At 35.0% G+C, this 15,328-nt stretch overlaps 1 protein-coding gene across 1 annotated transcript; it reads left to right on the top strand.

Moving 5' to 3' along the window:
• Positions 1-325: 325 nt before the first annotated feature.
• On the top strand, positions 326-15,312 carry LOC108374235 (cholecystokinin receptor type A-like; the record flags this gene model as incomplete). Its single annotated transcript, XM_017630214.1, has 4 exons — positions 326-376; positions 4,820-5,722; positions 12,182-12,382; positions 14,995-15,312. Coding segments are annotated over exons 2-4 (1,141 nt in total), but the record flags the coding sequence as incomplete, so codon positions are not given.
• Between the last annotated feature and the right edge of the window lie 16 nt (positions 15,313-15,328).

Genomic DNA, 15,328 nt, shown 5'->3' with positions numbered 1-15,328 from the left:
AGCAGTCCAAACTTTTCAAACATTCATCATTTTTAACAACTGACAAGGAAGTGCGCCATATACAAACACATTTCAGCCGGTCGGGTAACAAAAATATATGAAATAGGTATATGTGAAAAGTTCACTTATACCAGTGAAAGTATATTAAGAAATTAAAAATTATAACAAAATTTTGTGAAAACTCAGCAAACTTAGAAAATTGTAAGCAACAAAGTGATGCGTAAAACAGTTTCGGATCACTTATTTAATAATTTTGTTAACCAAAAAATAATACACGTTCACGTGCATGTGACATCTCTCACACAGAAATTTCTAACTATTTGAAAGTGGCACTTTAAAATCACAAAAAAGAACGTACCGTAAAACTTAATCGAGCGTGAGTGTTTAATTAGCCCAGCTTAATGTGAATAAAAATTTACATCTATCAAGTGAGATGAGATAATGATGAAAGTGTGAAAAATTATGAAAACAGAAATATTTTGCGCAGATTTATACTAAACAGAAACTTTCTCTTATAGCAAAAATTTTTTAAAGTTGGGGTTAAGGTTCGTGGCCAGGCTGTGGAAGAACAAACCGATAAAAAAAAAACGTTTTTAAAGGCAATTGGGCCTGAGCAAATCAGGGCAATTATTCGAGTGCACTTTTTCAATGAAGAAGCTTCTCATAAAATTCATAATCCTAGTGGATATTATGCTTTTTTTTGTCGGAACCAGGCACAAATACTTATTTAGTAAATGTTTTTAAATTTTCAATGATATTGAAGGACACGTTTCATTTTTAAAGAACCTCATTTAGTATATTATTCAGTAGGAAATTGTAAAAAAAAACCCTTGGTCATATGAACGCTGCGTTAAACTTGGGTTTCCACCAATGCCGCTAAGTTGACTAGAGTTGAGTAGACTTCGACATCTCCATAAATCAATTATTTCTGCAGGCAACTTAGGCATACCCGTACATTAAAATTGTGTTGCTGGGTTTTCAGCAAACTTCAGCAACGGGCCTACTTTTGCTAGTGCCTTAGAGCCCCGCCTTTTTCATTGAGGATCAGATTGGGGGAAAAAATTTATATATAGGGCTTTTTCATCATGGAGTTGGCTAAATGAATCCTCTAAGATGCGAAAAACAGTTCACAGTAACGGCCTGTACCCGAAGTCGCCTCTTTATTTTCAGTCGCAATGCGGCCTTCGCCAAAGCGCAACATTATGATAGATAAAAGGGAACAGTTATAAACTTGTAAAAGTAAAGGAAATCCAACAAAAACAAATGGAATCTACATCTGAAGGTTGGTAAAATACGTTGAAAATTTTGTAAATATCAACACTGTAACAGAATATTTGTTATAGCCTATAACTTATAGGCGGCAAACACGATACGTCTGACTCGAGAATCATTTGTGTACGTGTTGACTCGCCTTTCGACTACACACAGTTGAGTCATTCAGAGTCATACCAGAGTCATGTCGGTGTAACTAACACAAATTTTTTTTATCTAACACATCCAAACCTACTCAGGAGTCAGATGCACGGTGTGTGCCGCCTGTTAGAAATAGATAATAAGGTTTATTTTTTAACAAAATTTGAGTTGTTAAATGAGGTGGCTAGAGAATTTTCGGCGTATCAGACCTAGTGAAGTTGACAGTTGCTGATCACTGGGTAGGGAGTAGGGACGTCGGAAATATATCAATGCTTAAATCAGGGACCGAGAACAACAATGATAACAAAACTGTCGAGAACGTTCTCAATGGAAATTGTATAAGAACAGTACCTTCGGAAAATTTCAAAAAGAAAAAAATGGGAACAAAAACAAATCGCGAGCGAACTAAAGCCTAGGAAACTTTCTGGAAGAGAACGAAACGGGAACCAATCTTCTCTAAACTGTTTGCGTAGAATGGAAGCGAGAACAAAATTGTTCACATGGCGTTCATTATTTAGTTTGAAATATTTTAACATTAATATTAATCAAAGAAGAACTGAAGGATAATAATTCAAATTAAGTCAACGCAAAATTTAAGACACGAACTTTTCTTGCAGGGAAAATAAAAAAAATTTTCCATAAAAGCACAGTTCACCCTAATGATAAACGATCTGCAAGCTTTAGTGATCTAGATTTCCCCTGGCATAGAATTGACAATCGTGGCTTTCACTGAATTGATTTTTATCCTAACACACACACGCCCCTCTCATACTTAACGTTAAGTTTTCAAAACGTGTTTTCTCCTTTTTCTTCTCTCCGCAGAATGTTCCCCAGACTTTTGTTCTTATTTGTTCGTCGTTGAAAACGTTCTCGAAAGTATGTTCTCATTCTTTTCTTCTTGAGAACGTTCCTGAAAGTTTTTTTTCATGTTCATGAACTTTTTATTTCTAATTTTGTTCTCATTCAAACTGCTCGCAATACCTTTGTTCCCATTTGATCCTTTTGTGGGAACGCTCTTGACAGAACTAAACCAAAACTAGAACGAGTTCTCGTTCCCTAGCTTAAATAGTCGATACATCGATGATGTCCTCAATCTCGGAAAGTTTAGCATGTGCTTGCTTTTACTATTCAGATAGGATTACAGCCAACTTGTGAATTTGTTGATCGGCCACTTCTCTGGGGCCAAAAATATCTCTCTGTAAATAATCGGCATATATGACAACCCACTTGTTTCTTCCTGCCTCGAAACGGGTGAGACATCGGAAGAATTAGGTGTAAGACTTTTGGCAGAAACGTGTGAGAGACGAACACCTGAGCTCTTTAAATCTGCTCCTACCCATTTGTTTATATACAATTTAACTGATGTCGCAAACAAACAAACTAAGAGATAGTTCACATCTGTTTGAGACCTTCACAGCAAGGTTGCATCCAGCACTTTACTAACCCTTTTTATGTTTTGTATAAATTCAACAACAACACTTGAGATATTGGTGTTATCTTGCTCCTGGTCCTGATGGCACATTCCATTGTTCGCTGTCTAGTAACATAACTTATGTACAGTTCATAATTTTCACACTCGTGGATTTTATAATGGTGTGTTTTATTCCAACAAAGAGTTGAATATGTTTCTAAAAAACTTATAATTAAAAACACAACCTTTCGCTACTAATTTTATCATTCGTGAATTATTTTATTATGGCACCCACAGACGTATGCGTGACAGGTGGTTGTGTTACAATAATAACTAGTAGGCAATAAAGTTATGAGAGAATAAAGTAGCAAAACTATTTTTAATTTCATGACTTTTAGTTTTTCTGCATCAAACATGTGTATGCACAACTACTCAGCTCAGTCGAACAATAAAATAATTATGTATGTATATTACAAAGTCACTCTACAGAAAACGTACAAAGAAGTACGAAGCGTCAACAACGTCGAATAATATTCATTTGAGCTAAAAATAGCCAATGAAATAATATTTTCATCGTTTATTGGGCTGTAACTTTAAATACTCATTGAACAGATGGACTAATTTATTTCAATAAAACTCAGCATACATACTTACGGCGATTTCGTTTCTACAAAAAATGTTGCCTTCTCATCGCCCTCTTCTTAGTGTTTGTGCGTAGAGGGCGTGGAAAATGTTGCATTTTTCGGTAGAAACGAAATCGGCATTAAACTCAGCCAAGAAAATAAAAGATATTAATTTTGTTTTCCCATATAGCGGTACATATTTCAATTACTTAATTCCCTTGATTCAAGCTCAATTCAACTTTTTAAACAGGTGGCAATCCTTCCACACGTAGTTTGAAATAAAGTCTTTTAGAAACCATTTCGGCTGATACCCATACTAAAATAAATCATTTCACTTACTAAATAACTTGAATTAAATGTAATGTTAAACAGCAAAAATATTCTAGATATTTAAACTAAAAATTTCTCAATACATTTTCATTTACCAGCCGCAATTAAATATTTGATTTACATAGGTAACTTGTACACAATTTAATTAAATTTAACTTTTCAACGATGTGGCAACCCTTTTAAGATATCTTCAAACTGCAATCTTCTTAAAGCTTCTTTGACACCCATATTGTCCTACATACATACATATCACAGTAAGTTAAAGAAAAAAGAATTCAACAAATTTTCGTAAAAAATCCGAGCTTTTTAAATATTTGTATTTCCTAGAAAGTTTTTGAATATTCAGTTGTATAGTCCACTCAATTTTAGCATAATAAAGTGCAAGTTTTATGTAGCTGGCACTTACCGTTGATTTTTGACAATTTTTATTTGTTGGCAATGTCAGTCATGTCCTTCCATACGAAGAATGTTCGATGATTTTTTTATATGGAGAAAATGCGCACCGAAAAAAAATTTCAAAAATCAACTTAATTGTGCTAAAATTGAGCAGGCTGTAAAACTGCATACTCAAGATAAGTAAAAAGCTCTAAACGTTCACGCACAGGTGGCAGCTGAATTTTAATTTGTTCAGTAGCTTACACTTTTCTAATTAACCGAACGAATAGGTTTAAAGGCTACGTGCAACAGCGTGTTATTTTTGCTTCAATTAACAACTACAATTTTGTTTAAAAGAAAAAAACATTTTTTTTATTATATGTCAAAGAAATTTACGTTTATAACTTTTCCCTTTGAATCTAAAATAATGTTGCGCTTCGGCGAAGGCCACATTCTGTCTGAAAATAAGAAGGGCACTTAAAGTACAGGCCGTTACTGTGAACGGTCTTAGAAGATCCGTTTAGCTAACTCAATGATGAAAAGCCCTACATAGAAGCTTAGTTACTGTTCGACGCCTGCCAGCGTCTTGGATAAGCTGTGGATAGTTTCTGTATTGCGTATAAAAGTTTTTTTTATGAAAAATATAGAATAAAAAAATTATTCGCAGTCTATACAGATTATTATTTGATAGATACAAATTTAAAGCAACGCAAGATAAAAATTCAACTCAATAATTTTCCAAACTAAACGAACAACCAAAAATATGCGACTCCTTCGCCGCGCTTAAACGTATTATAAAACTGCGTTTGGCTTAGTCAAAGCACTTTGAAACCTTTTACTTTCCATCCGCTACACAAATTAAATTGAAATTCGAAAGAACAATACATAGCAACATACATAGTGTACATTCCACATCAGTACATTCCACGCAGTGCCGACGATTTCAAAATGTTCATTTCCCCTAAAGACTATCGCAGCGCGAACTCTTCGAACTTTGCACACGGGCTCAGCCAACAACAAAACACATCCGCTCTACTTATCGCCCACACCCACACCCACACATCAGCATCAGCATCAGCAGCAGTGACAAATACAAAATCTTCTGCATATTCGCCACAACTAATCCTCCGTTCAGCTGCCGCCATTAGCCTTGAGCTGCTACAACAGACCGTGCATGTGAACGGAAATACGACGACGACAACCTCCGCACCGCTACTTCCGCCATCAACACCAACAGCACTTTTCACCTATGAGCACAACAATGAAAGTGCGGTCGATGGCAACGATACTTACAATGTGGTAACGCCGCGCATAAGTTCGGAGATTCCTATTTGGCTTATACCCTGCTACAGTGTTATATTCTTCTTTGCCATTGTTGGAAATTTGTTGGTGATATCAACGCTCGCGCAGAATCGTCGTATGCGCACCATAACGAATGTGTTTTTGCTTAATCTCGCCATATCCGACATATTGCTGGGCGTACTCTGTATGCCGGTGACGCTGGTAGGCACGCTGTTGCGCCATTTCATCTTCGGCGAGTTCTTTTGCAAACTCATACAATTCTCGCAAGGTGAGTAAGTAAATGATTGTGACAGGAAATAAATAAATATTTGCGCATACATACATATATGTACATATGTAGTTATGTATTTTCAAAAATATGTATGTATGTACTTAAGTTGTAATGTATTTTCTATATATATGCAGTAGTCTCGCTTGGAAATGTGTCAAGCTCTTAAAAAGTTTACGCTCCTTTTGACGTAAAGGAATTTTTCTTCTCCGAAAATTGCCAGCAGCATAAACGAATTCCCTGTCGCGCAAACGGATTTGCAACACTTGGAAGGGGTTGGCATTTTTGATTTATTTAACAGCTGAAAGAAACAAATTCACATATACATACATATGTATACACACATAGGCAAAGCTGTACATATGTATGTATGTAATGAGTGTTTGTTTGTGAGTCCCTGGAGCCCGAATGGAAATATTGTAACCATACACTTTCCTCTGCGGTGGTTACAGTTTCTACCCTTCCTCGGAAATCAGATACATTTGTATGTGTCTATTTACATTTCTTGCTCACACCTAATGTCCAATGCAATAAATTAACGAAAGCACAAGTAAAAGAGGTCGCCTTTGCTAGGCAGCAGGGACCACGCTAACTAACCTTAGTTTTTGTTGCTCAGTGATGTGAATAACCGCAATGCCTGGTTACTTTAAGAGACTCCTAAGGCATTCGCCGCAACAAAACTTTTCAAATTGCGTAGCTGCATATTTTTAGCCAAATGGTATGTCACTAAAATGCAAACAAGGCATTGCGTGGTTTGGAGTTTTTTTTTATTTCTTCATTTTCAAATTTTTACTTTATAATCTTTTATGTGGATTTCTTACGTTCTATTTAAGTCGTGTTGAAGGAATTTTCAATTTTAAAGCATACACAAATTTATTTTAGTTCTTGCGTATTGTCGCTCTATTGCGCATTATGCGTACATTACAGTGGACAGTAGAAACAAGGTTTCAGATAAATTAGATATCGTTAACCCTCATATGCCCGAGAAGGATCCTAGCGACCTATCACGTTTTCAATGATGCGGCATTTTAATCCGGTTCGACCTAGCCGCCGCGCCGTGGTCTGAAATCAAAATAAGGGTTCGAAACACCGTTCAATGCTTAAACGATTTAAGTATTTTCGAGCCCGATTTTTAAATTTGTATTTGTTTATATTAAATTGTATTATGCAAAATAGCATTTTTGAAGAAAGGGGCATCGAACCCTGTCCTTGCTTATAAATGTTACACAACAAAAACTAGTTGAAAACTGTTATAGGGATCCCCCACAAAACTAAAAATAGGTCACAAGAAAAATTTTAAATGTTGTATAAACACTTTCACTAAAATTAAGTTTCTTCTTTTTTAATTTTCAGAAAAATTGTAAGAATGCAGTTAAAAAAAAATGCCATAAATAATTTTTTTTTTTATTTTAGAAAAATGCATTATGTACTTTTATAGGCTATTAAATTTTAAAGTAATAAGGGGCAAGCTTCGAGTGGTTAAGAAATCGCGTTCATTTGTAATACTTTTGTTTTTGCTGACATTGTGAGCAAGCTTCACGTACATACATATGTGTAGTGTCTAGCATTGTCAACAAAAAACATACATATTTCAAACTTTCCTTTTGAAATTTTTTTTCTGTTCTGGGGGAATCTATTAACATAGCCTCCGGCACGATTCCGAGATATCGTTCGTCATAATCATCGGATTGAAGTCATTATCCGCAAGGACCTTCCAAAGATTCTCACTTAAATTGCTGTTGTTTCTTGCCCAAATATATATATCCACACACATTCTGCAACATTCCACTTAACACAGGATCATACAAATTTTAGTAACACTATTTGAGTAAAAAAAAGAAAACAATTACACACTTCGTATGCCATCTTAATAAGGAAGGTCCATGGGGTGCTTATCGTGTGCTGACCGAGAAAAAAGTTGTCGGGCACGCCTAAAATGCATTATAGTATATATGTAGCTGTACTTATATTACCTTTGAACTAAGTATTTATGTAGTTTAAAGGCAAAGTTACATTCAATCCTAAATTTTTTTTCTGTGAGAAATATCTTAATCAGGATTTTAACGTCGCACCGTTCTGAAGTTTGGTAAGTTCAGCGTTCCATTGAAGGGCTGCTTTTCTTTGTCTGCTCAGTGGTGATAGTTCCTTAACTTTTCGTTACCTTGAGGGCCGTTTCTTAAGTTGATTTTAAATTTTTGAGTAGGAGAAGATCTGGCAAGTATTCTCATTTCAAGAAATAACTCCAACTCTGGAGCTTTCCGACCCTTTAGTATAGCGTCATAACCTACTATCAATCCCATACTATTTTACTTGTAGTTCCTCTAGATTTAAGAGGATATTAACACAAAAACATTTATCTAAAAATAATTTCAGTCATATGCAGAGAGGGTAAAACTTTTAGCAATCTACTTACATTTTCTGCTGCTACTACCTGGATTAGGAAACAAATGCTTCTCTTGATTAGTTCAGGGTAGCATGTGCACGAAAAGCGTCCAACAAACCCGCGTAAAAGCCCTCACTAGCATTAATAGCCTTCACTTGATTTTCTTCTTAATCAAATCTCTAACCGCCTTAGCGATTTTGACCGAATTAAGCAAAGTACGCCAGTTGTTAGTCCTCAGTTCTTCTTCTTCTTCTTCTTCTTCTTCTTCTTCTTCTTCTTCTTCTTCTTCTTCTTCTTCTTCTTCTTCTTCTTCTTCTTCTTCTTCTTCTTCTTCTTCTTCTTCTTCTTCTTCTTCTTCTTCTTCTTCTTCTTCTTCTTCTTCTTCTTCCTTTCTTCTTTTGTCTTTTTTTATTAGCTATTTACCTAAAATAAATAAAACCTTGCCTGGCCATAAATTTCGAGTGCATTTATTATCCAGTATTTACATATGTATATGTTTAATGCGGCGCTAAGATTATAAATTTTACTTTTGTGCTTATCGTAAAGTGAATTTCTTCTTTCTCGCTGGTCTCATTATACAATAAAAAAAAAGAATTGTTTTTTTTCTTCGAAAATCTGTTGGGAATAATCATACAGATTTTTACTTTCTTTAAGATTTATATACCAGACATCCTTTCACAAAATACTTGGCTACGACATAGCCAAATAAAATTTCCATGCAATTCTTATTTAAATGATTCGTTAGCTTTTGTAGTTCGGAGGAATTGTTAATTCAAAGCGAATAAAGTGTGGCAAAAGCAACGATTATCAAGTTGTACTTTTCTCCTCCATATGCGTAACTTTGCAGTTTAAAACTCTTCAAAGCTGAAGCGGTTATTCAGCTAATTAATTATGTGTCTGTATAAGTTTCGTATAAATTTTTCTTGAAATGAATCAAATTAAGTTGAAATTATGTTAAGTTGTTATCTTGTTGCGTAAATTTCAATTTTTAGCTCAATAACACCTGCTTCCATACATTAATGGGAAGTGAGTTTTCATGTTTTAATTGGCAAATTCAAAGGAAATTTCACACGGAAATGGTTGGGCCTGAAAAAGTGCTTCTTGTGTGTATCAGTGGTATTATTTAACAAACACTTGCTAATAAAAGGTTAAAGCTTAACACTTAGAAAAAGACCAATACAAGAATGAAAGTAAAGGTGACTACGTACATGATAAAGAAAGGGATAACGGCAAAGGTAAAAAAAACAAAGATGCGTAAAGATGGAGGCAAAAACGAAGATCAAAGTAAATTTAAACACTTTACCTCTATAAGGGAAAAGGTGAAGAGAATATATAGATGAAGAAAATGATAAACCTAAAAGTAAAAAAAAGACAAATATAAAGAAAAAGAGGAAGAAGAGGATAACGATAACAGTAAAGATGAATATAGAAGAAGAAAGATTAAAATAAAGGTAACTATAGAGAAAAGGATGTAGATGGATACAAAGAGACTCAATCTGTGAACTATTTTTGGATTTAAGAGATTTTTGGGATTCTAGGGATTTATCGATATAATAATCGGTATTTTTATTGGTTTTGTTATCGAAATTTTTTTGCCGATTTGTTTACCAAAATTTTTATCTATATCTTCGAAACTTATCGATATAATAATCGATATTTTTTACGAATTTGTTAATAGTTTTGTAATCGATGTTTTTTAACGATTTTTTTATCGATTGTTTTATCGATATTGTTACTGGTTTTGTTATCGATATTGTTATAGATCTTTTTATCTATATTTATCGCTTATATATTGATTTTTATTGATTATTTATCAATTATTTATCGATCTTGTTATCGATTATTAGTCGATTTTGTTATCGATACTTTTATCGATTTTCTAAGCAATTTTGTTATCGAAATTTTTATCGATTTTCTAATTGACTATATTTCCTTCAAGAGATAAGTCTCGTTAGCGAAGTTACACTAAAAATCCTAAAATTCACTTTTGATTGATTATGATGCATTTCATCGAATTATATGTCACCACATCGTTTTATGAAATAAAACATTTTAGTTAGTTATGGCTTTTTTGCGTTTCTGTGACGATGTTAGATGCGCCCTTTCCATACTATAGTCACGATACAATAACATAACAGTATTTTTTAACGTTTGCTGTCAATAAGTCAGCATTGCTTATAATTTCCATGAATAAGTGCAATTATGTGTATGAATTTACTTTTAGCGAAGGCAGCTAGTATCTTCAGAAAAATTTTTTTTGCAGGCAATATAAAACCTTCGACTGTACGCCATGAAAAAGCTTATGTCGCTTAAACCATCTGCCGTTCAAAAGTCCTTCCATTTGGCTCAGCCAAGCACTTAGTAAATGTGGGAAGTGCCCTTTTTTTAATGGAAAATTATGGCAGATAAATGCTGAAATTTATATCCTCTTGGCGCTTCAATTTTACGTAAATAGTAAGCGCAATACGAATGCCAACGAAAGAGTCGGTTAGGTTAAAAAGCTGCTACTGCGCAAGAAAAGCAAAAAGGCACAATTAGGCGAAAAAGTCCCGTGTGATACTACTGACGGGCTCTTAATACCCTTATTCTCTTCGAATTTGAAACACCGATTGAGCTTTATTATATACGTAATCTATAAAATAAGTACGTGGTTGGATATACTAACCTACCAAGTGCTACCAGAAGGCAGTATGCGGTTGTTGCACCACTACTACTTAATCATAGAGAGCTGGAGAGCTTCCGATCACTTTTCATCGACTCTTGCCCTGATGTGCCTTGCAGTCTGGTAGGTTTTTTCCGGGTCCCACTAGGTGTTTATGTCCTCGATGACGGTATGCCAAGTTCTTTCTTGCAATATCGTTCCACTAAATGCCAGCTCGGTGGTCATGGAGTTATCATGCGTACAGCGACCTATACGATGGTTAAGGAGCATTTCGGTGGCAGCTCCTTGAAAACTCCTGTGAACTCGGTAGCTACTTTTGACGTTGTGAAGAACCGGAGGCTATTAGCAACAGTGCAGCCTCCTTCATAGCGATTAATTGGGGCTGAATACGCGAATGGGGCCATGTTAGCGAAAGCTGTGTAGAAACCCGTCGAGCAACTGTCCATATCTTTGCCACCTTCCCATTTGTTCCTCTCTGGGATTCCTACGGAGAATATTTTGTATACACAGAAGAGGCGATTAGTGAATTGTCTCGTATTTATTCGAGTTCTCTCCACGGTTGGAACGCATTTAACCTAACATCATCCTACTAATCAGCAAATTTGTTCCGTTGTAGCCGTTCTATTTTACGACATGGACATAGTTGAGGCATAAAAATACAATGAAAAGATCATTAGGTTCGGCACCTTTGCATGAACAACGAAAGCAGGGGCACCCCGAACAAAATGGAAGGACCAAGTGCAGAAGGACCTGTCCGCACTCGAGATGAACAACTGTGGCAAATTCGCAAATGAATGTGACAATTGTCCAAGTTTTTTGTCTCGACTTTGAGGAGGGACGTAGGATATCGGTAAAATTCAGATGTTTAGATCTCGTAAAATTTCAGGCTGCAGAGAGTTGAATTTCAGTACCTTTTCACAATCTTCAGACTACATCCGGTGCATTCATGGTTAGAAATTACTAGAAGACTTGAATTTGAAGTTTCTCTCTCAATTCTTGCTGAGCTAACTAAGCTTAAGACTAACTAAGAGAATACCAGGTATCTCGACCTTGCAAAAGCTCTTCAGTATCTGCAATATCCTTTCCACCTTATCCCATAACAAGCTAAGCAAGCGAATACTCTAATGCGATCAAGAGGGTAGGTGGTTTTATTTATATTTAAGTCAGATATATCATCAACGAGCTTACATACATATGTGCATTACCAAGAATAAATATTCATTTACATTCACTTAACTTATTTTGTTACTAGACACAAATCATTCGGTTATGAGGTCGTTACATACTTTATTGCTGCTTGAATCAAAGAAATGTTTTACATGTTGTTGACGGATAATCTTCTTATACTTACAGCCATATTATATACACGTGTATGATTTTTTTTTCTCTACTTTCATATTCTATTGCCAAGCAGCTGCCTCTGTGGCCGTCTCATCATGGACTTTAGTTGCAATTTCTTGTGAACGTTATTATGCAATTTGCCATCCGTTACGCTCAAGGACATGGCAAACGATTAATCATGCTTATCGTATTATTGGATTCATTTGGTTCGGCAGCATTATTTGCATGACTCCAATTGCAGTTTTCAGTCAATTGATGCCAACAAGTCGGCAAGGTGGGTCATACAATAAATGTTTTCATAAGTATTTATGCATGAAATTTATTAAATTTTTTTATAGTTTGTGTGTGTAAATTAGCAGCCAAGTAAAGTAAAACTACGTTGCTAAGTTTTCGTTCTCAAATTGAAAATTCTGTAGAATCTAATAAAATAACATTTTTTGGCGAACAAGGTCTAATAGGTATTGAAAATTTCCTCTTAGAATTTTACCTTTTAATATTCATGGTATCCATACTATCATTCCATATTGCACTGCATTTAATAATTTTTTGAGTTAGTTATTACCCTCAAATTTAAAAGACTTTAAAACTCCCTACGTCAAAAAGGAATACAAATTACGCAAGTTTACTTTACACTGGTGGCAGAGATAATAACTCGCCTTATTTTGACTGTGTTTGGCCATATGTCTTTGCTTTATTTAATGTTTAGTATTTTTTTATAAAAGCTTATAAAAATTATAAAAATTAAAAAATGTGCAAATGCAAACTTGTTATTGAAAATTTACCAAAAATTAACGATATTGCACTTTATTACACTAAAAGTCACATAAAGATATTTTGGTTGCCCTCTGAGATCTACATTTAATTTCAAGAAATAAATCACCTTCACTGAGCTTTATATTTTATTTGAATAAATACATTTCCTTCACCTGGTTGCTTGTTTCGGTTATTTGTCGCATATAAATGGAGCTGCCTACTGCCATTTTAAAAAATACGTTTACTTTTGTTATTTGCAGCATTAAACAAAATTAACGTAGAAAAGTAAAACTAATACATTACATATATCTCGATAATAAACGATAATTTATTTATATTTTTCAATTTCGGTTTACATAAATGGCGACAAGTTGGTCAGTTATTCCGTATGGTTTATCATGTAATTTTAGATATACTCCTTATACTAGAGGTAATGAATTACCACGATAAAGGGTGTAATATACATCCGGGTAGCCGGACAGAAGGTTATCTTTACACAGTTACTTGAATAACGGGTTATATTTGTCTGGGTACCCAGGTAGTAGGTTGCCTTTATCTGGGTACCTAGATATAGTGTTATCTTTATCCAAGTACGTGGGTAGACGGCTAGGCGGTTATCTGTATCCGAGTACCCGGATATATAGTTACCAGCAGTAAAGAGCAGGTACAAGATGAGTTGTACTTAAATACATATAAAGTGTACGTATACAACCAAAGGAGATTTATTTTTATTTCTCATTTATGTTCCTCCTTGACTAAGAAGAGTTTTTATTTCGCATCGGTAAAGGTTTCCCGCTGAGAGCAGCCAATAAAGCATTGTTAAAAAGGTTGTGGTTAATCTCAGACTGTTATTGTATTTGTGCTTCGATAAGTGTTACTATGCAAGAATTTCGACGGTACTTTGGTATCACCTCGTATCTCGAAATCACTGTTTCTTCGTATCTCGTAGAGTTAATTCAAAGTAGGTCTAAATACACTACAATTCATTATATATTATTCTTAGTTAATTAAAAGTTCCTTAATCTTTAATATTCAGTAAAAAAAAGTTATTAAAGGCGATTTTATGTTTTTAATAGAAAACGGTTTTTCTTAGAGAGTGTTCTTCGAGAGTATTTTGAGATACAAGGTTTTGCCAAAGTACCGTCGATTTGAATTAGTTAATAGCTATCTTGAAGCTCTTATGTTTGTTGTATAACTAGCTAGACTTTTATAAAAAAAAATACATTAAATAAATCAAGGACATATAGCAAAAACTGGTCGAAATAAGGTGAGTCTATTATTTCTGCCACCAGTCTACTTGGCCTCTGATTTCATTAGAATATTATTATTTTCATTTTTTGTCGCACAGTTTAATCATTGAGCGCTCAGGCTATTGGCGAATCAGGCTATTGTCTTAAACATAAGCAAGGGCAAAAGTAGAAACTAAGCAAATATTTCACAAAAAATATTGAAATTTCTGTCTAAATTTACACCCGCAATGCTTTTTCCCAGTTTTACAAAATAAATTACTTCCGTACCCGAAATTCGCGCAATTTAATCTGCTTTATTTACACTCAACCAAACAGCACAAATTTGCGGCGTGCAAATTCAGCACCAAATAAACCTTTATAACCGCAATTCGGCGACTGATATGGTCAATATAAATTGTTATTTGCGGTTGCTATTCAAATATCAACACGCCGCGCCGCGTTCCATTCAAATAGCTTGCAAACAAATAAAATTAGTTTTTCTGTGTATTCCAGTGCTGTTGGCTAAGTAAATACTACAACAAAATCCAAAAAGCAAACGAATTACGCAAAGCGTTTCAGTGACAGTTGAAATGGCTTTTTCTCTGTTCTAATATTTGCGCTTGTTTGTGTGTAAGTTTATTTGCTTGCTTTCGGTTGCTTTGAGGGCCTTAAGCTACAAGTGTTGGGTCTTATCTCTTACTTAAATAATACTTAGAGCTTTTATGGCATTAAGTTGCAGACTAAATAAATTTCATTTAAACTTACGCTCATTTCTTTATGAAATAATAAAACGCAAAATGTCGCCATTTACATTATTTTAATACGCAGTGCACTTTGACGAAGTTGTATTAAATCTTTTGCTAATTTTTTTTTTGGTTTTTTGGTACTTTTCTTTCTCTGACAGGTTTACGCAAATGTCGCGAACAATGGCCCGAGGACACCATTGCGTATGAGCGCTCTTACAATATTTTCTTAGACTTGGTGTTGCTTGTGCTGCCGCTGCTCATATTGTGCGCCGCTTACATACTCATTACACGCACCCTGTATGTGGGTATGCGTGCAGAACGTGCTCTAATCTTTGGCGGCTATGCCACGGGCGGCGGCGGCGGCGGCGACACACCAGTCAAACAACACGACAGTAGTCCATTAGAGGCAATTGCTACAGTGACTAAGAGCTCGACGGCCCCAACAGCCGCCACACTTCAGCCATCCATGCTGAGAGGTTTTAATTTGAAGAT

This window comes from Rhagoletis zephyria, unplaced genomic scaffold, assembly GCF_001687245.7.
Source record: "Rhagoletis zephyria isolate East Lansing unplaced genomic scaffold, Rhagoletis_zephyria_1.1 Rzeph_scaffold_07488, whole genome shotgun sequence".
Taxonomy (NCBI): domain Eukaryota; kingdom Metazoa; phylum Arthropoda; class Insecta; order Diptera; family Tephritidae; genus Rhagoletis; species Rhagoletis zephyria.
This window is presented reverse-complemented; position numbering and strand designations above follow the sequence as displayed.